Source organism: Rutidosis leptorrhynchoides, chromosome 4, assembly GCF_046630445.1.
Source record: "Rutidosis leptorrhynchoides isolate AG116_Rl617_1_P2 chromosome 4, CSIRO_AGI_Rlap_v1, whole genome shotgun sequence".
NCBI classification, from domain to species: Eukaryota; Viridiplantae; Streptophyta; class Magnoliopsida; order Asterales; family Asteraceae; genus Rutidosis; species Rutidosis leptorrhynchoides.
The window spans coordinates 259,521,257-259,545,111 of record NC_092336.1 but is presented as its reverse complement, the minus strand read 5'-3'; the positions used below and the strand labels follow the sequence as shown (position 1 = coordinate 259,545,111).

The 23,855-nt window shown below is 34.1% G+C and overlaps 1 protein-coding gene across 1 annotated transcript; it reads right to left on the bottom strand.

The window, feature by feature from the left end:
• Positions 1-16,922: 16,922 nt before the first annotated feature.
• Positions 16,923-23,047, bottom strand: LOC139843502 (polyadenylate-binding protein RBP45-like). The gene is made up of 7 exons (XM_071833601.1): positions 22,690-23,047; positions 21,424-21,895; positions 19,588-19,643; positions 19,376-19,506; positions 19,013-19,109; positions 18,153-18,344; positions 16,923-17,167 (listed from the first exon to the last, which is right to left on the bottom strand). Exons 1-7 carry the CDS (start codon positions 22,996-22,998, stop codon positions 17,165-17,167), a joined length of 1,260 nt encoding a protein of 419 aa, XP_071689702.1. The 5' UTR covers positions 22,999-23,047; the 3' UTR covers positions 16,923-17,164.
• Between the last annotated feature and the right edge of the window lie 808 nt (positions 23,048-23,855).

Here is a 23,855-nt window from a genome sequence, read left to right as displayed (position 1 = left end):
CGCGCACAGGAAGCCCTAATTCAGCATTAATTACGGTTTTTAATTAATTATTATTAATATTTAAACCTAATTATTATTATTATTATTATTAGTTTTATTTTTACTTTTACTTTTTATTTATATATTTTTTAGTTAAATTAGTTTTAATTAAATTGTAAAATTAATAGTTTTATAAAATAAATAATATAAAAATAATATTTTTATAAAAAAATTGTACTTTTTACAACTTTTTGTATATTTTTATATTTTGTACCTTTTTAATCGTTGTAGCGTAATATTTGTATTTTTTTTTAGCTCATATTTAATTTTAAACTTAGTTTTTGCCATAGTCATTTTTACTCCTAGATTTTTAGGCTTTGCCGTAGAATTCCTTAAGTGCTTTTTCTTTAGATTAAGATTTAGGTGCTTTAGAATTTTGCGACGCCTTTTTAAGTTTTAGTTTCTTTTTAAGTTATTTCCATTTGGGATTTAGTTTTTCCTTGTAAGCTTTAATATTTTTAGACCTTTTACTATGTACCAATTATCATTCCAATTAGTAATATCAATTTGCGATTATAATTTTAAGTTAGTTGTAGTAATAAGGTTAGGTTAGTTAAGTATTTTTAAGTTTTTATAAGTTTCTTTTATTTTTCCGTCACCTTTTATTTTTCAACCATTTTTTTCTTTTTCGACCTTTTGCGACGAACTCTTTTTCTCTCTTATTTCTCGCCATTCTAGTTTTTAGGACATAGATTTTTTTTCTACTTCTTATCTAAATTTCTTAAAATTTCGAAAATTTATTTTAAGTGGTTAAATTGATAGACATCAAAATTTTCTGGTTCGTAGTAATAGTTGGATTTGTACGTGGACCGGGTTATTGGAGCCAAACAGTCCTCAATTATATTGAGACCAAACGAATCCTGCCCCTCTGCTGCATCTTTTGGCTATTCGAAACGTGGGCAAAATCAGAAAAGTCTATTGATTGGATAACTTATTATAATTTTTCTTTCCTTTTTAAAACTAATAGGATATTCAGTGAATGCACCGAGCAAGACGTTCATCACCTTTTGTACGTTCACCACCTGTAACTAGATCAAGACATTTAGCAAATATAACCGCCGTTGATTTTTCTTTAGAATCGTCATCCAATCGACCAAGTACTTCAGTTCTAATTTCCGATAATCCATTTTTTGAACCCAACCTCACAATTGAGAATCCAGAGAATATTCAGGAACGGTTCATAGATCCTGAACCACTAAACTTTCCTCCGGAACCACCAATCATTCAAACAGAGATTGTTGAGGAACGAACTATTAAATCAGAATCATCCAGTGATACCGATTAAACGAATTCAATTATGGAGAATCTGGAACCTTTAAGTATGGAAGACCGAATGAGAGCTAAACGCACTGGCCAAGGTCACGCAATAACTCATCCAGACATTAATGCGCCAGATTATGAAATCAAAGGACAAATTCTACACATGGTGACTAATCAATGCCAATTTAGTGGTGCGCCGAAGGAAGATCCAAATGAACATCTACGTACCTTTAATAGGATCTGTACACTATTTAAAATCCGAGAAGTGGAGGATGAACAGATATATCTCATGTTATTTCCCTGGACTTTAAAGGGAGAAGCCAAAGATTGGTTGGAATCGTTACCTGAAGGGGCGATTGATACATGGGATGTTTTAGTTGACAAATTTCTTAAACAATTCTTTCCTGCATCTAAAGCCGTAAGACTTCAAGCAGAAATTGTTACGTTCACACAAAAACCAAATGAAACTCTATATGAGGCGTGGACAAGATATGGAAAGTTATTAAGAGGATGTCCGCAACATGGTTTAGACACCTGTCAAATAGTACAAATATTCTACCAAGGATGCGACATCACTACAAGAAAAGATATAGATATAGCAGCTGGTGGTTCTATTATGAAGAAAACCGAAACTGATGCTTACAAAATTATTGATAATACTGCTTCCCACTCACATGAGTGGCACCAAGAAAAAGATATCATTAGATCATCTAAAGCAGCTAGAGCCGATTCTAGCCATGACTTAGATTCCATTTCCGCAAAGATAGATGCTGTGGAAAGACGAATGGAAAAGATGACTAAAGATATTCACTCAATACGAATTAGTTGTGAGCAGTGTGGAGGACCACATTTGACAAAAGATTGTCTCAGTATTGAATTAACAATGGAACAAAGAGAGAATATTTCATACATAAACCAAAGGCCTGGAAATAATTATCAGAATAATTATCAACCGCCAAGACCGATTTACAATCAAAATCAGAATTATAACTGAAATATTCCATACAACAACCAACAAGGTCCTAGCAATCAACAAGTATCCAATAATACTTATAATCAGCAAAGACCGAATTTTCAAAACAAACCACCACAACAAACCGATGATAAAAAGCCGAATTTAGAAGATATGATGACGAAGCTAGTTGAAACTCAAACGCAGTTTTTCACATCTCAGAAACAAACCAATGAACAAAATGCTCAAGCATTTAGAAATCAACAAGCTTCTATTCAAAATCTGGAACAAGAAGTAAGTAACCTAGCAAGGTTAATAGGTGAAAGAAAACCGGGAAGTCTACCTAGTGATACAAATGCTAACCCCCGGAATGAAACAGCTAAAGCCATTACCACAAGAAGTGGTACAACACTTAAATCACCTGAAATACCTGTAACTTCTGATGAAACTATTCCTACTCCACAAGAACCACAACCTGATCAAGATAAGGAAAAAGAACCGGTAGTTGAAAAGGTTAATGAAGATAACACAGTTAAGGATAAACCTTATGTTAAACCATACCAACCACCACTTCCTTACCCGAGTAAAATGAAGAAAGAAAAACTTGAAGCCGAGCAATCCAAATTCTTGGATATGTTTAAACAGATAAATGTAAATCTTCCTTTCATTGATGTGATTTCAGGAATGCCTAGATATGCTAAATTCTTGAAAGATCTAATCTCAAATAGAAAGAAAATGGAAGAACTCTCGGCTGTTACTATGAATGCAAATTGTTCAGCAGTGCTGTTGAATAAGATACCAGAAAAATTATCTGATCCAGGAAGTTTCACAATTCCATGTTTTCTGGGTAGTCTTAGTTCAATAGAAGCATTGGCAGACTTAGGTGCTAGTATAAATCTAATGCCGTATTCACTATACGCTAAACTAGACCTTGGAGAATTGAAACCAACAAGAATAAGTATACAACTAGCCGACCGATCAGTAAAATATCCTAGAGGGATAATGGAGAACATGCTAGTTAAAGTTGGTACTTTAGTATTTCCAATAGATTTTGTTGTTTTGGACATGGAAGAAGATTCTCAAGTTCCTCTCATATTAGGAAGACCATTCTTAAACACGGCTAAAGCAATGATAGACGTGTTCGGTAAGAAACTGACCCTAAGTATAGAGGATGAGAGTGTTACCTTTTCAGTTGATAGAGCAATGCAACAACCACAATCTGCAGATGATACATGTTATTATATTCAAACTATAGATGCACATGCAGAATTATTAGATGAATTTACAGAATTACAAGGGACAGGAGAATGTTCTTTAGGAGAAGGTAATGAACCAATTGATGAAGCTGAAATGTTAGCTACACTTATAGCTAATGGATATGAACCAACAACAGAAGAAATTCAAATGCTAAAAGAAGAAGACAGATATCGATATAAATCATCGATAGAAGAACCTCCGAAATTAGAGTTAAAGCCACTTCCAAACCATTTGGAATACGCTTATTTACATGGTGAATCTGAATTACCTGTAATAATATCGTCTTCTCTAACTGAAAATGAGAAATCACAACTCATTTCTGTGTTGAAAGCTCATAAACCAGCCATTGCATGGAAGATTCATGATATTAAAGGAATAAGTCCTTCGTATTGCACACATAAAATCCTTATGGAAGAAGGTCATAAAACGTATGTGCAACGCCAACGAAGACTAAATCCTAATATGCAAGATGTAGTTAAGAAAGAGATTATTAAACTGCTAGATGCAGGTTTGATATATCCAATCTCTGATAGTCCATGGGTAAGCCCAGTTCAATGCGTACCTAAGAAGGGTGGCATGACTGTCATTACAAATGAGAAAAATGAGCTTATTCCTACTAGGACTGTAACAGGATGGCGTGTATGTATTGATTATAGAAAATTAAATGACGCCACCAGAAAAGATCACTTTCCCTTACCCTTCATAGATCAAATGTTGGAAAGATTAGCCGGAAATAGTTACTATTGTTTTCTAGATGGATTTTCCGGATATTTTCAAATTCCAATAGCACCCGAAGATCAAGAGAAAACCACATTCACGTGCCCTTATGGTACTTTTGCTTACAAACGCATGCCATTTGGACTTTGCAACGCCCCTGCAACCTTTCAAAGGTGTATGATGGCGATTTTTCACGACATGATAGAAGAATGCATGGAAGTATTCATGGATGACTTTTCAGTCTTCGGTGATACATTTAAATCATGTCTAGTTAATCTGGAACGAATGCTAATTAGATGCGAAAAATCAAATCTAGTACTTAATTGGGAGAAATGCCATTTCATGGTTAAAGAAGGCATCGTTCTTGGACATAAAATTTCAAAAGAAGGGATTGAAGTGGATAGAGCTAAAGTAGATGTAATTGCTAAACTTCCACATCCCACAAATGTTAGAGGAGTTAGGAGTTTTCTAGGGCATGCCGGTTTTTACCGACGTTTCATAAAAGATTTTTCTAAAATTGCCACTCCTATGAATAAACTCCTAGAAAAGGATGCGCCATTCATCTTTTCAGATGAGTGTATCAAATCTTTTAATATTCTTAAAGAAAAACTCACTAATGCACCGATCATGATAACACCAAATTGGAATCTACCATTTGAACTAATGTGCGATGCAAGCGATTTTGCAATGGGAGCCGTTTTAGGACAAAGGATTGAAAAACGATTTCAACCTATATATTATGCTAGTAAGACGTTACAAGGAGCACAAACGAACTATACAACTACTGAAAAAGAACTCCTTGCTATTGTCTTTGCTTTTGACAAATTTCGATCATATCTCGTTCTAGCAAAAACGGTGGTCTATACCGACCATTCTGCTCTTAGATACCTATTTTCAAAACAAGATGCTAAACCAAGATTAATCCGTTGGATCTTACTCTTACAAGAGTTTGATATTGAAATCCGAGATAAAAGAGGAGCATAAAATCTCGCCGCTGATCATCTTTCTCGTCTTGAAAATCCCGAATTAGAAGTTCTAAATGAATCGGCCATACAAGACAACTTTCCTGATGAATATCTATTGAAGATAGATTATAAAGAAATCCCATGGTTTGCAGACTATGCAAACTACTTAGTTTGTGGATTCCTTGAAAAAGGATTATCGTACCAAAGACGAAAGAAATTCTTCAGTGATATAAAACACTATTTCTGGGAAGATCCACATCTGTTTAAAAGTTGTCCCGATGGAATAATACGCCGATGTGTATTTGGAGATGAAGCTAGTAAAATTTTAAACCATTGTCACACAGGACCAACAGGAGGGCATTATGGGCCTCAACTAACAGCAAGAAAAGTTTATGAAGCTGGATTCTATTGGCCTACAATTTACAAAGACGCACACCTTCTTTGCAAATCCTGTGATGCATGTCAAAGGGCCGGAAAAATAAGTCAACGTGATGAAATGCCACAAAATGTCATCCAAGTATGTGAAGTATTTGACATTTGGGGTATTGACTTTATGGGTCCATTTCCAAAATCTCATAATAATCTATATATACTAGTAGCCATTGATTATGTATCTAAATGGGCGGAAGCACAAGCTCTCCCAACTAACGATGCACGAGTTGTAGTCAACTTTTTAAAACGTCTTTTTGCAAGGTTTGGAACACCGAAAGATTTAATAAGTGATCGGGGTACTCATTTCTGTAATAATCAACTTGAGAAAGTTCTTAAAAGATATGGAGTAACTCATAAAATCTCCACCGCATATCATCCACAAACAAGTGGACAAGTTGAAAATACCAACCGAGCTTTAAAACGTATTCTAGAGAAAACCGTAGGATCAAATCCGAAGGAATGGTCCATTAAATTGGAGGATGCACTCTGGGCTTTTAGAACAGCCTACAAAACTCCAATTGGAACCACACCTTTTAGACTTGTTTATGGAAAAGCATGTCATCTTCCAGTAGAAATTGAACACAAAGCATTTTGGGCTTTGAAGACATGTAATCTTGATTTACATGAAGCCGGACGTCTACGATTAAGTCAACTAAACGAATTAGAAGAATTAAGACATGAAGCATACGAAAATTCGTTAATCTATAAAGAAAGAACGAAGAAATGGCATGATAAAAGAATCAGAAGTTCAAAAGAATTTAAAGAAGGAGACAGAGTTCTTCTTTTCAATTCACGATTCAAGCTATTTCCTGGAAAATTGAAATCAAGATGGTCTGGACCATTCATAGTCAAAAGAGTTTTCCCATACGGAACGATAGAATTAATAAATTCAAATGGGATTGAATTTAAAGTTAATGGTCACAGAGTTAAACATTACATACATGGTCCGATGGAAGTCGACAACGAAGTTAATCACAATTTCGACACCACAGCTAACTAAGTGTGGGGAGAATCAAGTCTTTAAAGGATAATATGTATTTCTGTTAGAGTTAGATTGTCTGTTTTCGTGTAGTTCTCGAAAATGGAACACGTATGGTCTTTCCCTAGCAGACCCTAAAGAACTAGTCTTCTCCCCCCATTCTGAATTTTTATTTTTTTTAGGTTTTTACGAAATGAAGACTGCCTGTGAACTAAACCATGGTCTAATGCTACACGCTTTGATCACTAAACGTAATAATGACATACTACCAAGTGAAATAGTATCAGTAATCAGAGAAAGAATGGACGGAGTTAGAAAAGAATCCAGATGCGAAGATAATAAGTTACAATTTGGTAAAGGAAAATCAAAATCCGCAGCGAAAAGAAGAGCACGACACCTAGAACGATGTCACAAATGCGGAAAATGGTCACATGGAGGTAAATGTTCAAATAATCAAACCTATTCAAATACCGAATTTGTTACTTTATGCAGAGACGGACCGTTCATATGTTTAGAAGAAAAGACACTGAATGCTCGAGGTTACGCCTTTGGAGCCATGGAAAACCAATTAAACCGACTATCTTATGAATGGAATAGATCATATAACTAAGAAATCTATTTCACAGGTATGTCTGTACAGTTTTTATTTTTATTTTTATTTTTAACCTTTTGATAATAAACGCTAATTTGTTCGCTAAAAAGTATTAAATTGGTATTAAATAAAATTAGGTTTGGCGACCGAAATTATTGATATCATTCAAAAATTTATTACATCACTGCGAAATTTAACGTTTATTCTTAAGGTATAAATATCTTTAAACAATCAACCCAAAATATTTCAAAAATTCGTCATGAGTTAAATTAGGTCTTGGAACCGAAATTACTTTACCGAAAAGAGGGGCGCATATTTTTGATAATATTTGATTGATTAAAGTGGGATAAAAAGACAAAAAGATTTTTAATTTTATTTTTACCATATTTTTAAAAAATTAATATTTAAATCTTAAATTAATATTGTAAACTTTGTAAAAACAATATATTTAAAATTATAAATATTTGAAAAATTAATATAAGTTTGATATGAATTTATTAAGTTGGTGTGAATTTTTAATTTTTAAAATATGAATTTTTAATTTTATGCATTTCAAATTTTAAGTTTGGTGTGAATTTTTAATATTAATTTTGAATTTTATATTTAAGTTGTGTGAATTTAAAAACAAAAATTTACTTTATCTCATTAAGTTAAGAATATGATTTTTAAAATTCGTCGTAAGTTGAAGACTAGGTCTTTGAACCGAAATTGCTTTACCCAAGGGAGGGACGAGAACTTTTATTATCATTATTTTTAATCTTATTGAATTAGAGTATGCCAAAAACATTGAAAAAACCCAAAAATCTTAGCTTTTAAAACAATCGCTACAAAAAGACAAAATTTTAAAATTTTGTCGAAGGACGGACTAGGACATCGATCCGAAACGACCTCGTCCTAAATAACAAGGGAAACAAAATTTTAAAATTAAGTACTTAATTGTTTTATAAGTTAAAGATTATAAAAAAAAAAAAAAAAAAAAAAAGAGCAAACTCCGCGACTCGCGGAGTTTGAAGTGCAAAACCTCCGCGACTCGCGGAGGGACCGAAAATCAGAAAAAAAAAATAAAAGAGCTGAACGATCAGTTTATGAAACACACCTCCACAACTAAAAAACTGCTGCGAAATACTTCCGAAAAAACCCGAAAAACACCCCCAAAAATCCCAATTTTTAACCGTTAATCACCAAATTTTTTGCTAAAATCATGTTGAGAAGGATGCTATCTAAGAATTACTCAAGAAAAACGGTAAATTTCTACACCTAAACACCATTAATTCGAAATTAGGTGTTCTTGAGCTATTTTTTCCCCAATTTGATTTTGATGCTTTTTAGTGTAATTAGACTTAAATTGTTTATGTATTATGCTTGTATAACCTAGATTGATGCTGTTTAACATGATTAGAAGCCTTAAACTTCAAATTTTGAATAATCTAGGGTTTGTGTTCTTGAGCAAATTTGGGGCTTTTTGATATAAACAGGTTATGGCCGATTTTTGTCATGAATTGTTGCTAAATTGAGTAGTGTAACATGTCTAGGTAGTTAAATGATCCAAACTTTGAGCCTAAACATGATTTTGAGAATTAAAGTGGACTTTTTCAAAGTCTAAAATTCATGAACTTGATTTTTGAAAGATAATGCCATTTGAGACCTGTTTAATTGCTAGTAATGATTATTTTGACATGTTATTTGAGTTGAATGCTTATGAACTTGGCGAACATTTTCGTATATGATTATTTGAAAAAGTGTAGATTTGATAAAAATGTGAAAATGAGCTTAAGTTTGATATAAATTGATAATGTCATTGTAATTATTTTGATTGATGATTTTGCTGACACTAATGCATATTTGGATGCACAAAATTTGTGTTTGATGTGTTTTGCAGAATGAAAGGGGTGAATCTTCATCCCAAGCCCGCAATGCTCCTGCTGAGAATTTGGAACAACAGGAGGTGGATAACTACTACAAGCAGGATGTACCTCATCCAGTCATGACCTTTTCCGATATGCATTTGGAAGAGTTGCACCCGAACCTGAGATTTGACAGACTTTGGATAGATTATCCAAAATATCAACGGGGTTTGCATACTCTTCACTCTAAGGTTGTTGAGGTACCGAGGGTCATAGAATGGGGACCCTTAGAAGCTGTAGAATTGGCCGGGCCAATTAGGGAATTACTTGTACAGAGGTATGGTAATTCTTCTTTTAATGACTGGATATGTTTATTCACCATACGCAGACCTGTATATAAAGTATGGTGTGAAGAGTTGTTATGTAGTATAGAGTTGAATGATCGGGTAGCTAGTTTAACCGATCATTCTTTTATTAGATTTTTGTTAGGCGGTTCAATGCGCCACATGTCTTTACTGGACATGGCTCAGGCTTTACGTATATATACGCCTGAGGAGTTAGCGTCTGCCGATTGTAGAGGATTGATACTAAACGGTAGAAAGATAGATGAAAATTTTGATACACACGGTGTGTGGAGTCAAATGACAAGCCATCACCGTTTCAAAGGGGGAAATTACTCTTATTTGGATATAGATAGAGCCGAATTAAGAGTGATACATAGGTTTTTAGCTAATTCGATTACACAAAGGGGTAAGAACAAAGAAAAAGTAAATGAACAGGATTTGTTTTACCATATTTGTATTCGAGACCCGCAAAGCGCTGTAAGTATACCATATTGTGTGGGTTATTATTTATCAGCTATGGTTCGGGGGATGCGTCCACATAGCATAATAGGAGGTGGTATTTTTATTACTTTGATTGGTGAATATCTCGGTGTGGATATAAGTCGGGGGGGATTATTACTAGAAGAGCCGGAACCCCGCGATACTATAGGTTTAAATGTATACCATGGTGCGAAAGTTTTGAAGAGGCGAAATAACGCCGCAGTACGATACCATGGTAGACATCCACAGGTGGAGAGAAACCAGGAGCAAGGTAATGTAGGAGGGGGAATGAGATGCAAGAAATGCATAGGTTTATAGCTTCTCAGGAATACGAAAATGCTAGACAGAGAGCATTTGAAGATTGGCAAGTTCATCAGAACCAGATCATAGCTCATTGCCAACATATAGGTAGAAACTATATTCCTACACCGAAACCCATCTTCCCTCCTTGGTCGATAGAGATGCAGCCACCATATCCTACGTATGATCCTGCCGAAGCATTCTATAGCACTTATGGTTATGCCTGGAACCCCTATTGGTACCAATATCATCCTTAGTATACTTATTTTTTTTTTTTTTTTTTGTAATTTGTAATTATTGATACATTTAATATTTTTGTTAATATTGTAATCATTTTTATAATTATCTAACTTTTATTCTTAGATTTTAATAATTTTTGAATGTGGGGTAATATACCAAACTTCAAAAATATGTATATATGTTTGCAGTTTATCTTATGTACACAACAGGGTAAAACAACGCATTTTCAAAGACTGGCATTAAGTTCAGCAAAAGCAACTAATTTTGACGACAAGATGCAAAATATATGTGAAATAACAACAAGACGGAATGAACAAATGATGTGCACCATTTATCATTCAGCAAACAAACGCCAATATATTTGGAAACTTTGGTAAAAATTTAATCATTTTCACACTAATCACCCTCAATAATTTAAATTGTTACTAATTTCTTGCAAATGAGGGCATTGCAAGATCTTAAGTGTGGGAAGGGGTTAAATTCTTTCGGATTTTAAAAAATTTTTATATTAAACACTTGGTTACCATTAAAAATACTAGTAAAGCAGTAGTTGTATTAGAATCTAGTGCTCTCTGATAGAAAAGAACAGCCCTAGTCTTATATACTGACTACCCAATTCTAGTAAAAATTTTCAAAATTTTCAATTAAATGAATTCAAAATCATGTTTATACATATTTATGAACGATAAAACTAGGTTTTAACACCGAAATTATTGTTACCTCGGAAAGGACATAAATTGAGAAACAAACTAAAATGTTAAAATTCATTTAAAATGGAATAGAGGACGATAAAAAGGAAAATAAAAGCCAAGTGTGGGAAAATTTACCAAGTTATTTTAAACATATGTCACATATATCTGTAACAAATAACTGAAAATACTTTTGCTTTGGACTAAACTAAACTGTTTTACCCGATGAAAGAAAAGAAAAGATGGATCTACACGATGAATCAATTCCATCATTAAAAGGAAGTAAAGTCTTCCGAAAAAGAAACGCGCTTCTTGATTTAGGTCATGAAGTTGTCGTCCAGACCAGCTGTAGGTTGACGAAAAATCTAGAAAAGTCATCACTAAAATCAGCAGGAAATCCACGGACCTCAGCATTAAACAGGGTCGCCAAGTGGTCAGATTTATCCTAACCATGAGAAGGATTTATCTCGTACAATGGGGGGGCACCATGCAAATTAGCTGGAAAAGACTAATGAATCAGATCCCCAGAAAGGATAATCTCCTTAAAGATTAAAAATCAGCTTTTAAGACTGATATTACTCAATCCTAGAGATTGACATTAAAGATTGAGAATTACAAACTCATGGAATTCGATGATATCTAAACTCGAGCTTAAACGAGAAAATATTTTGATCGAAATTACAAACCAATTTGTTTTCTGAAAACCCTATTTTCAATGCGTTCATTACCATTGAACGTAAAATCCTAGGAATTCACCTGGAATTCATTAGGTCACCTGAACTAAATCGGGTGTCAACCGTAAGAACGGTGGTTGCATAGCATGGTCAAAGACAGGACCTTGTGCCATACCGAAAAATTATAAGGGTGAGCTTTACTATTGCTCCTACCAAGGATAGTAATTGCGTCCGACACGTTATAGACCATAATCAAAAGCATGTCACGGGACATTGCCTTAACAGTTGCTTGTTCAACGCTTTCCTTTACAACCGGACGGTAGTTTGCCGAAAGGTAATATACGGAACAAGTAAACTGGACGTGTTGCTTTCCAAATACAAGGTTAGCAAGTGGGTGACACAAAACAGCAAGTTTTGAGCTAAAATTTTCAAATCTAAAACCCACCAAACCCACAAAAATATTTTGCAAACACCGGTAAAGGGTTATTCCGGAAAACTTATCTAGGGTAAAAACTAGATTTCAAAAGATCAAATGTTTTCATAAAGATCCAATTTCCTTAATGGATCTAAATTTTTATAGTCATGTGGGACTGTAAACCATATCGTTACTACCATTGTTTATACCGCCGTATAGAAATCACTGATGTACAAAGTGTGAAGAATAAAGAAGTGATTCTAGTATTTCAAGACGATATTGCTTGAGGACAAGCAACGCTCAAGTGTGGGAATATTTGATAATGCTAAAAACGAACATATATTTCATAGCATTATTCCTCAAGAAAGACAAGCTTTTAGTTGCAATTGTTCTATTTACAAGTGATATTCGTTTGTATAATAAAAGGTGAAGACAAAAGACAGATTCGACGAATTGAAGACGCAAACGACCAAAAAGCTCAAAAGTACAAAAGACAATCAAAAAGGTTCCAATTATTGATAAGAAACGTCTCGAAATCACAAGAGTACAAGATTCAAAACGCAAAGTACAAGATATTAAATTGTACGCGAGGACGTTCGAAAATTCGGAACCGGGACCAGAGTCAACTCTTAACGCTCGACGCAACGGACTAAAAATTACAAGTTAACTATGTATATAAATATAATATAATATATAATTAATTATATTAATTATATATATATTATATATATATATTAAAAACCGTCGGCAGAGAAAACTCCAAGGACTGAGCTGTAAAATTAACCTCCGCGACTCGCGGAGTTTGAAGGGGATTTTTGCCGCGAGTCGCGGAGCCCCAAAAATCAACTCTGGCTATAAAGCCAACCGAATTCTGATCAAAAATCATTATCTTTTCTTCCTCATTCATACGTAAAACTTATATATATATATATAATTTATATTTTAATTCTAATAATAAGGGTATGTTAGCGAATGTTGTAAGGGTGTAAGTCGAAATTCTGTCTGTGTAACGCTACGCTATTTTTAATCATTGTAAGTTATGTTCAACCTTTTTATATTAATGTCTCGTAGCTAAGTTATTATTATGCTTGTTTAAAACGAAGTAATCATGATGTTGGGCTAATTACTAAAATTGGGTAATTGGGCTTTGTACCATAATTGGGGTTTGGACAAAAGAACGACACTTGTGGAAATTAGACTATGGGCTATTAATGGGCTTTATATTTGTTTAACTAAATGAAAGTTTGTTAATGTTAATATAAAGATTTACAATTGGGCGTCCCTATAAATTACCATATACACTCGATCGGACACGATGGGCGGGGTATTTATATGTACGAATAATCGTTCATTTAACCGGACACGGGAATGGATTAATAGCCACTAGAATAATCAAAACAGGGGTGAAATTACATTCAAGGGTAATTGGTGTAATTGTTAACAAAGTGGTAAAACCTTGGTTTACACGCAGTCGATAACCTGGTGTATTCATTTAACAAAGTATTAAAACCTTGTTACAATTCGAATCCCCAATTAGTTGGAATATTTAACTTCGGGTATAATAATAATTTGATGAGGACACTCGCACTTTATATTTATGACTGATGGACTGTTATGGACAAAAACCAGACGGACATATTGAATAATCCAGGACAAAGGACAATTAACCCATGGGCATAAAACTAAAATCAACACGTCAAACATCATGATTACGGAAGTTTAAATAAGCATAATTCTTTTATTTCATATTTAATTTCCTTTATTTTATATTTAATTGCACTTCTAATTATCGCACTTTTATTTATTTTATTTTATCGCACTTTTAATTATCGTATTTTTTAATTATCGCAAGTTTATTTTATCGCACTTTTATTATTCGCAATTTCATTATCATTATTTACTTTACGCTTTAATTTAAGTCTTGTATTTATTTTATATTTTACATTAGGTTTTAACTGCGACTAAAGTTTTAAAATCGACAAACCGGTCATTAAACGGTAAAAACCCCCCTTTATAATAATAATATTACTTATATATATGTTTGTATTTTTATAAAAGTAAACTAATATAGCGTTGAGCTTTGTTTAAAGATTTCCCTGTGGAACGAACCGGACTTACTAAAAACTACACTACTGTACGATTAGGTACACTGCCTATAAGTGTTGTAGCAAGGTTTAAGTATATCCATTCTATAAATAAATAAATATCTTGTGTAAAATTGTATCGTATTTAATAGTTTTTCCTAGTAAAATATAAACTATTTTATATACTACCCCGCTGCACATCAATGGTCTTAAAATAGTCATGGTCGATGAAAGCGATGAGCGATTGAAGGGCCACACAAGAAACGTTGTTTACAAAGAAACGTTCTTCAACCTCAACCAAACATTGTAATGGTAACTCTCAACCAATCATCTTTAACGCATATGTTTATTACATTGTATTGTATATTCAATATAAAGTGTAGACTGCCTGAATTATGTGTAGTTCACAAATCTAATTACGATTTCCCATTCATGTTTTAGCCAGACCTGTCAAACACCCTGCGACATGCCGAGGTACTCTAGAAATGACATTCTTGGATGAGCAATTGAAGGTAAACTCAAGCATTTCTACAACTTTTATGTCTTCTGCTAGATTCATATTCAGACGATGTTTACAATTAAAAACAGGGTATCGACACGGTAATTAGGGTAACCTATTTGTCTTAGTGATTGAAAAGACAGCCTATGAAACTCAAGTCAACAATCTCCATTCGTTAGCGGGTTAGTTCAGCTGAGACACAACTGATAATATGGGATACTTTATTGCGGGATTACAGTTTACCACCCATTTTGGCCATTTAACTTTGTAACGTTCCCACACAAATTTAAGCGGGATCGTTAGTATTGTGATTAATGTATATTTGAACACTTGGGCATCGTTCTTCAACCTCAACCAAACATTGTAATGGTAACTCTCAACCAATCATCTCTAACGCATATGTTTATTACATTGTATTGTATATTCAATATAAAGTGTAGACTGCCTGAATTATGTGTAGTTCTCAAATCTAATTACGATTTCCCATTCAAGTTTTAGGAAGACCTGTCAAACACCCTGCGACATGCCGAGGTACTCTAGAAATGACATTCTTGGATGAGCAATTAAAGGTAAACTCAAACATTTCTACAACTTTTATGTCTTCTGCTGGGTTCATATTCAGACGATGTTTACAATTAAAAACAGGGTATCGAGACGGTAATTAGGGTCACCTGTTTGTCTTAGGGATTGAAAACACAGCCTATCAAACTCAAGTCAACATTCTCCATTCGTTAGCGGGTTAGTTCAGCTGAGACACAACTGATAATGTGGGATACTTTATTGCGGGATTACTGTTTCCCACCCGTTTAGGCCATTTAACTTTGTAACGTTCCCACACAAATTTAAGCGGGATCGTTAGTATTGTGATTGATGTATATTTGAACACTTGGGCATCGTTCTTCAACCTCAACCAAATATTGTAATGGTAACTCTCAACCAATCATCTCTAACGCATATGTTTATTACATTGTATATTCAATATAAAGTGTAGACTGCCTGAATTATGTGTAGTTCACAAATCTAATTACGATTTCCCATTCATGTTTTAGGCAGACTTGTCAAACACCCTGCGACATGCCGAGGTACTCTAGAAATGACATTCTTGGATGAGCAATTGAAGGTAAACTCAAACATTTCTACAACTTTTATGTCATCTGCTGGGTTCATATTCAGACGATGTTTACAATTAAAAACATGGTATCGAGACGGTAATTAGGGTCACCTGTTTGTCTTAGGGATTGAAAACACAGCCTATGAAACTCAAGTCAACATTCTCCATTCGTTAGCGGGTTAGTTGAGCTGAGACACAACTGATAATATGGGATACTTCATTGCGGGATTACTGTTTGCCACCCGTTTTGGCCATTTAACTTTGTAACATTCCCACACAAATTTAAGTGGGATCGTTAGTATTGTGATTGATGTATATTTGAACTCTTGGGCATCATCAAAAGGCCTAATATTGCTATTTTCAACCCGACATCACACAGCGTTCAGGCCTGTTACTAACTATTTACAGATGCTTCAGGTCACACTTTCAGCGTCATCGCACAAGGACCAGAACACAGCTTTCGCAAAGACATGTTTCCAGCAACAAGTATTATTTAATATAATTGATGTGTTAACCATATTCGTCTCCAATTTTATCCATTACATTGTAACAATTCATGTTTACTATAGTTGTAACATTAATAATTATGAGTGGTTTCCTTTCAGTCGTTTTGGTATTCATAGCAGTACTATATTACGCAATTTAGTATGCACCTACATGTGAGTAAATATTGATATTTAGTGTTACTGCATCCACTACAAACAGTACAATATAAGGACCCATTTTTCCAGTACAACCCTTTTTTAATGAACTAAATTGTCGTTACCACCACCACAAAACACACCAGACGTACACAAAACCAAACCATGTACGTGCAACGCACGGGCATTGTGTACTAGTACTATGCTAAATCTTGAAGTATTAATTCATTTATTGAGCTCTATGTTCATTAATACGTATCAAACACCATTCGTCCAACTTGAATAGTTAAATGGACATCAAATGTTCACTATCCATGTGACATTTTCAGGGATCTGCATTGGGGATTCTAATAGCCAATTCAAACTTGAGTGGGTTTTGCCACCTCACACTCTCAAATCAAATAAACATGAACGAAAGAAAACTGATTCTCAATATCTCAATAGTTACCAAACAATAGTTTAAAGTGAAACAGGAGTTGATAACAACTATGATAACCGCAAAATCACAATAAAAACAACTACTAATAGGAGTTGATAACAACTATGATGTAGTAGCAAATAACTACTTCAGCACTCCATTTGCTTACACCTCATACACCTCTTGTTTCTCAATTCAAGCATTCCCAACAATTCATGGTGCGCATTCACGTTCACTACACAATCAAAACTTAAATTAAATAATGGTATCTTACAATCTGAATCAGTTAATTTTAAAAATATAATTCTTGTATCAGGTATATCTTACTAGAATATGGAATCCAAACTAATCAAATGGCATGTTGGCTACCACTTTTTACATTTACATGTGAATGTAGCTGGTAAGATCCACCCAGTTACATTGATCATGCGTTGTCTGGGTCAAGAATTACACCTAATGGTTCGTATAGGGAAAGCTTTGCAAATTAGTTACAAGTAAAAGTAAAACGAAGCCACAAGTTAAAAGGTGTATTAAAGTGCTTAAAATCTTTGGTATCATTTTATATGAAAACATTAAAATTTATAATATCAGTAATACAATTACCCATTTTGACCCCTTGACCACCCAATTAGAGAACTCTAATTTGCCATATCACATAAACAACATGAATGTGTTTAAAAATCTTATAGCATAACTCTAAAATTTAAAAATTCTTAATTAATTTTGGATTGAGGAAGTAACTAAAGAATGTTCTTGGAAACACAATCTTTGTGAACATGTTGAAACGAGGTTGGAAAAGTCGTGAGAGGGAGACACGTCAGTCAAGACTTTGGACTTTGAAATGACTAGCAAGTCAAGTCAGGGTCGGGTCCGGTCGGGAGGACATTGACTAACGTTGACTTCTAGCAATATAAATTTAACATTTAACATATATATTACATACATATAAATATATCAAAGAAGTATATATTCCAAACATATGTAGAGGGCATAAAATCTGATTATAAAATAAAAAATTAATTTTGACCAACCTTTGACTTTGACGGACTCAAACACAACTCAGACCGACTTTGACCTGACTTTTTTTAGCGCTGACCAACTAATTAGACGTTTTTGGGCGAAACGGAATGGGTTAGTCACCAAATCGAATAGTCAGACAAGAAGGCCACCGTTTACAACACTATGTTGAAATAGGAAATGGTCAAATTGTTTAATGTTACCTGATGCTGCTGTGGTTGTGCCTGTGGTTGCTGTTGAACTTGAGGAGGGTAACCACCATATCCAGGATAGGCTCCATAGTACATAGCAGGGTCTTGTGCAGCAACTGGAGCGTACCCATAAGTCTCGTATCCCTGTCCATACCCCCCATAGTATCCACCACCACCATTGTATTGACTTTGATCAACCTGGGGCTGAACACACAAATTTAATACATCATTCTATGTTGCTTCTTAGATTAACAGGCAGTTAAATAATAGACAGGTTAATTTGAGTTTGCATGTTCTCGACAGTGCCAAATAGGTTAATTTAAAAAAAAAAAAAATTGTATACGAAATGAAACATTACATCAAAAGTTCCCAAAAGTGTACATGGAAGTATAAACCAACTGAACCCTTTTAAAAAAAACAAGACTACAATTGAGAAAATATAGGTCACGGATAAATGGGTCAATTTGGGTTTTAAAATAAATATACATAATATAATATAATATAATATAATATATAGAGTAATATATAATAAACCAAATAAGAAAACAATTCAGGGCAGTTCAGCGAGACTCAAATAATTTATGCTTAGGGACTCCCCGAAGTAAAATATTATATATTTAAGGGACCCCGTACTAAAATACTATATGTTTTGGGGACCCCTATTATGAAGGCGTCTACTTTTATAATCATGCAAGAAGTACTTTTAACATTATTAACTGTTTACAAAAAAACCTAGCACATAATATTGTTAAAAACTTAACTGATAGGCTAATATTCAGTATTATACACAATGAATAAGAGGAAACCAGTTCATTCAAATCCAGATATAATTTTATTAATAGCCACTTAGTATTGAAAATGCCTAAACAAACCTGTTTATTTGAAGGACTACGACCCCATGAAAGGCGTACAGTCTGTCCACCTAAAGTAGTTCCTTGTAACATTCTCAGTGCTTCTTCAGCACAGCTTCTGCACATTCATCATAATATGAACCAAGCGTTTAAATATATATTTTATATTTAACTCGTAAGAAATTGCACAATTCTGAGTCGTGTAATACAAATAAATCATTATATTGGGGTAAAACTAGTATGGTTGAGTGGTTGACTCGTAATGCATCATGACCAGTGCAACTTTTTATTAATAATTTAACCAAAATAAACATTTTTGTCTTTTTATTACTTCAATACTTAAATACTTATGTTTATTGTTTACAAATAAAAAAATAGACATACCTGTCAGCAAACTGAACAAAACCACACCGCTTGCCCACAGGAATCTTCACATGGACTAATTGTCCGTACTGGCTGAATACTTGCTTAAGATGATCATCTGAAACGTTGGGATCCAAACCGCCAACAAACACCTGCATTCAAGATTTTTGAACCCTTTAAAAACTTGGTTTTAAAAAGTAATATGTGGTCTCATGATAAATCAAATTACTAACAGTAGTATTATTTGGATCATCCTCATTTTGTGTTCCCTGAGCACTCTGGTATGATGCTGCAAGTAAAGAAAACTCAAACAAAGTTACAAACATATGCAAGCGATTTCAGTTCAATTTTTAGCCTAAAACCTGACAGTTGAAGTCAAGATACCATCAGATGACTTAAGTCAGAAAAAGGAAGTTAAACAGGACTTCATTACCTTCAAGATATGCATACAAAATACCACCCACATTAACAAAAGTTAAAATTTAACGTCAGTTAAATCTAAGAATACACAGTAATTATTTGTCGCATGCACTGAAGAAGCATTTAATGAATAATATTCGACTTTCTTGGACATAACTTTTTTATTTTTATATGTAATCAACTTAATCACTATAAACATATGGACAAAAGATTGACCATCTGTTCTCTTCTGTAAATAGAACAAAACATAGGCTGCAGAACTACGATAATAATTAAAAAGGCCACAACAAAGATAATAACTACTCAACCGTGTAAGATAATACCATATAAAACTAAAGAATGAATAGCAAAGATAATAACTACTTAACCATGTAACATAGTACGATATAAAACTAAAGAATGAATAGCAAGAACAGTCATTTGTTACAAATATTCAAATGCCAGACATTTTTTTTAGGTAGTTCATTTTCATGTTGCTAACACGACCACCTAAACCTAAATAATATGCCAGCTTTTCTATCTTCAAATTCATAGAAAGAAAAATAACAATTATGACAGAAACCTTAATAAAGTCTACTAATCGAACTCAAAAGATCCTTAAACTATTTGTAATTGGGTGGGGTGTGTTTTCCGTTCTAAAAGAGTTATAACATTTCCCTAGAGGTGCAAGACCTCAACTTTATCACAGTGAGATTCTATCTGCATAACTGTTAGTCATGTACTTGCACATTTTAACCTTAAAATAAAAATATATTTGTATGACAGTATTCAACACTCCTAGAGTTTAAAGACTTAACAAGTGTCTTTGGTGCCAATAAATTTGTTATTTCGAACCATTAACCCAAAATCCAAAAGTCACGCCATCTTTTATATCCGTCTATAACGTCAGCTATATCCCACAAGAGAAAATAAATAATGATCATGGCTTTAGGACACGACCAAGATAAAAATTATAACTGTAAGCATTAAGAAATAGTAAAAATGGTAAGATAATGCTAGAAGAGTGACAAAAACAATGTACATAAAAGCTTGAATGGGAAAAAATCAAAGTAAAAACTATAAATATACAAAGAGAAGTAACCAGGCGATTATCGGTGTTACTTGAAAGAAAATAGTGACAAAAGAGCACTTGAATGATAAAAAAAAAAAGTATAACTTGACAGAATGGAAAGAACAGTAAATAAGGACTTGAAAGAAAAGTAATGTAAAACTGTCGCCTCGAGAAACTGAAATAAACGGAAAGGGTAATTTAATGGCTTTAAATTTAATACTGACCTAAGCAAGGCCACCCAATAAAGGGGTAACTATTTCTGCTGAAATCAGTGCCAGGCCATTACATGATAGAGCCCCTTCATGCCCTGCTTTGAGACAACACGAGTTCTAATAAGTTTTACAAGTTTAACACATGATCAGAATTTAATGCCCAAAATTTCTCAAAGCACGCGAAGGAAATAACTCAGCAAGCTCTTGAATATCTACGGAAATTAAACGCAACACTAATAAATTGAACTTAAGAAGCTTAATTAACACAACTAGAAGAAATGTTACTAGCAAATAAAAGTTAACAAACACATACATAAACTCCACAACAAAATCACAAGGTTGATAAGATCATACATGTGATATCTCAGAATTTAAAAATCAGATACCTTTCGGGTACTGTTGTCCAACAACATTGTTTTTGTTAGCAGCGGGCCCAATACGCATGGGTCTAGTTGAGCATAATCTTCCATTCATTTCAGTCATAGCACGTAGTTGTTCAGTCTCGTCTCCAAACTTGACAAATCCATAACCTTTTGTGCGTCCAGTCATTCGATCAGTTACAACTTTTGCACTCTTTACAGAAGGGTAATGAGCTCTAAATGTCTCCTGTAATGTATAATCTGTAACATCAGCAGCTAAATCCCCAACAAAAATGGTATAATCGGGACCATCAGCACGTTTTTCACCAGCACCAAAAGAAGCCCAGTTCAGCCTAAAGTTTTGTTCAACGTTTGGCATAAGAGTACCATTATATGTCTGCAAATGCCTTTCTGCAGCATCACGGGTAGCAAACTCTATAAAACCATAACTTTCAGATTGCCCGGTTTGCTTGTTTCGGATAACTTTTGCAGATATCACCTGAAAGCAGTCATAACATTATTTCAAATCGCTACATTGCAAAAACACTCAAATATATCAACAAGCAATTCATTATCCGCATTTCTAACTGACACGGATAAAACATAAGTAGAAACACATACTGCAAGTGTTATCGAGTTGCTTGGTTGACTACAGAACAACAACCCAGCCATATTACAAACATAAAACAACTTGGGGTGCATTTGATAAAACAGAACGGTTAAGTGCCGAATGATTTATAATCTGAACGGTTCAAAGCTTCTTAATAAACTTGGTTCTGAATGAAAATAAGCTATTTGAAATCATTTAAATGAACAATATGAATGATAAAAAATTACCATATTAACATTTTACATGAATAAAAAAATATACATGTTTGATAAGTATTCTGGAAAAAATTTAAGGAGAATATTACATAAAAATTTATGTGCTTAATAGTTAAGTAAGTTTCAAACTCTGAATGGTTCAGTTCAGCACTGAATGAACCATTCAGCATCGTATAACACACGCCACACGCGCTAAATGCTAAATGATTCACATTAAGCGCTAAACCATTCAATTGGTAAACAAACACACCCAAACTGTTTTCTAAATAATTACACATTTGTACATAATCATAGCCAAATATATATATTCACAGAATCCTTATTTTCTTAATCATAAAGTATCAATCTTGTAATATATTTAATGTGTAAAGGTTAATACACATCCAATATAAAACATTAAGACATATACGCTAATACGCATATACATTCATAATTAAATAATTAATTAAAAAAGTAAATAGAGTATACCTCGCCAGATTGTGCAAAACAGCTAACGAGATACTGTTCATCCATCCAATACTGTAAATCACCGATCCACAGTGTACGGATCTCATCCGCTGAAGCTGGTTGATGGTGCGCAACAGCAGCGGAAGGTGGTACCGCGTATGGTGGAACGACGGCCGGTACCGCGGCAGCCGCTGGTGGTTGTTGATTGTAGGTATACATTTGTTGCGGTTGTTGGAACTGTTGTTGTGGTGGCTGTGGTTGTTGTTGATTCATCATCATCCATTGTTGTTGGTACCGTGGATCCATAACCGCCGGTGTCGCTGGTTGCATAACGAAACCCTAGAAACGGAGACTGATTGAGATTGAGATAGAGATAGAGATGCAGAGAGACTGGGATATGAGGATGTGAATTTGTATTATTTATAAGTTTTGAGCCCTTTAGTTTTATAATATTTGTTTCTGGCCCTTCAAGTTTTCTAAAGGGCATCTAAAAGCCCATAAAATATTTTTTTTATTAGTAAAAAAAATATTTTATGGAAGGTAAAAGGTACGGAGTAAATGGTAGAAGGTTTCACTTTCGGGCTATCTCGAAAAACGAGTAACTCGACCTCATACTCGATATATGATGTATGTAGCACGTCAGAATTACTCTCTAGCATGAGACCTCTTGTAAGGAACTCAGAGCCCCAACCACTAGGCTATCTTGTGATAAAAAACACTTTATCTAAGTCGTTCAACTTTTTTTTAGGACATGTTTTCGCAATTTTTGCTTTTATACATGATCGAGTTTTTAATGGACACAATGTTGGGTTTGCCCACTCGCACACGCCATGGGTGAATGTGAACACCAGCAAACCATAAATCATGTTCTGAATAATGTTGATCAAGCGTGTTGCGTACCTAATACTTATTTTCGCCGAAAATTAAGGGCGTTCGCACTCACTAATAACGAATGTTGAGCCTAACTTCTTTGGTTTGGTTCATATATTGCACATTAGGCGTTCGATTAATGCATGAATGAATGTATAGCAAACACAATGTCACGCCCCCGTCCCGACCTCGAGACGAGAAGTAATTTTGTGGGTCCCGTTTCGGCTTCTCTAGCTTCTTTCTAGAGTGCCTTACGTTTTAATAAAATTTCTTCTTGCTGTTCATAAAAAAATATGTGGGTCCCAGACATGCCTACT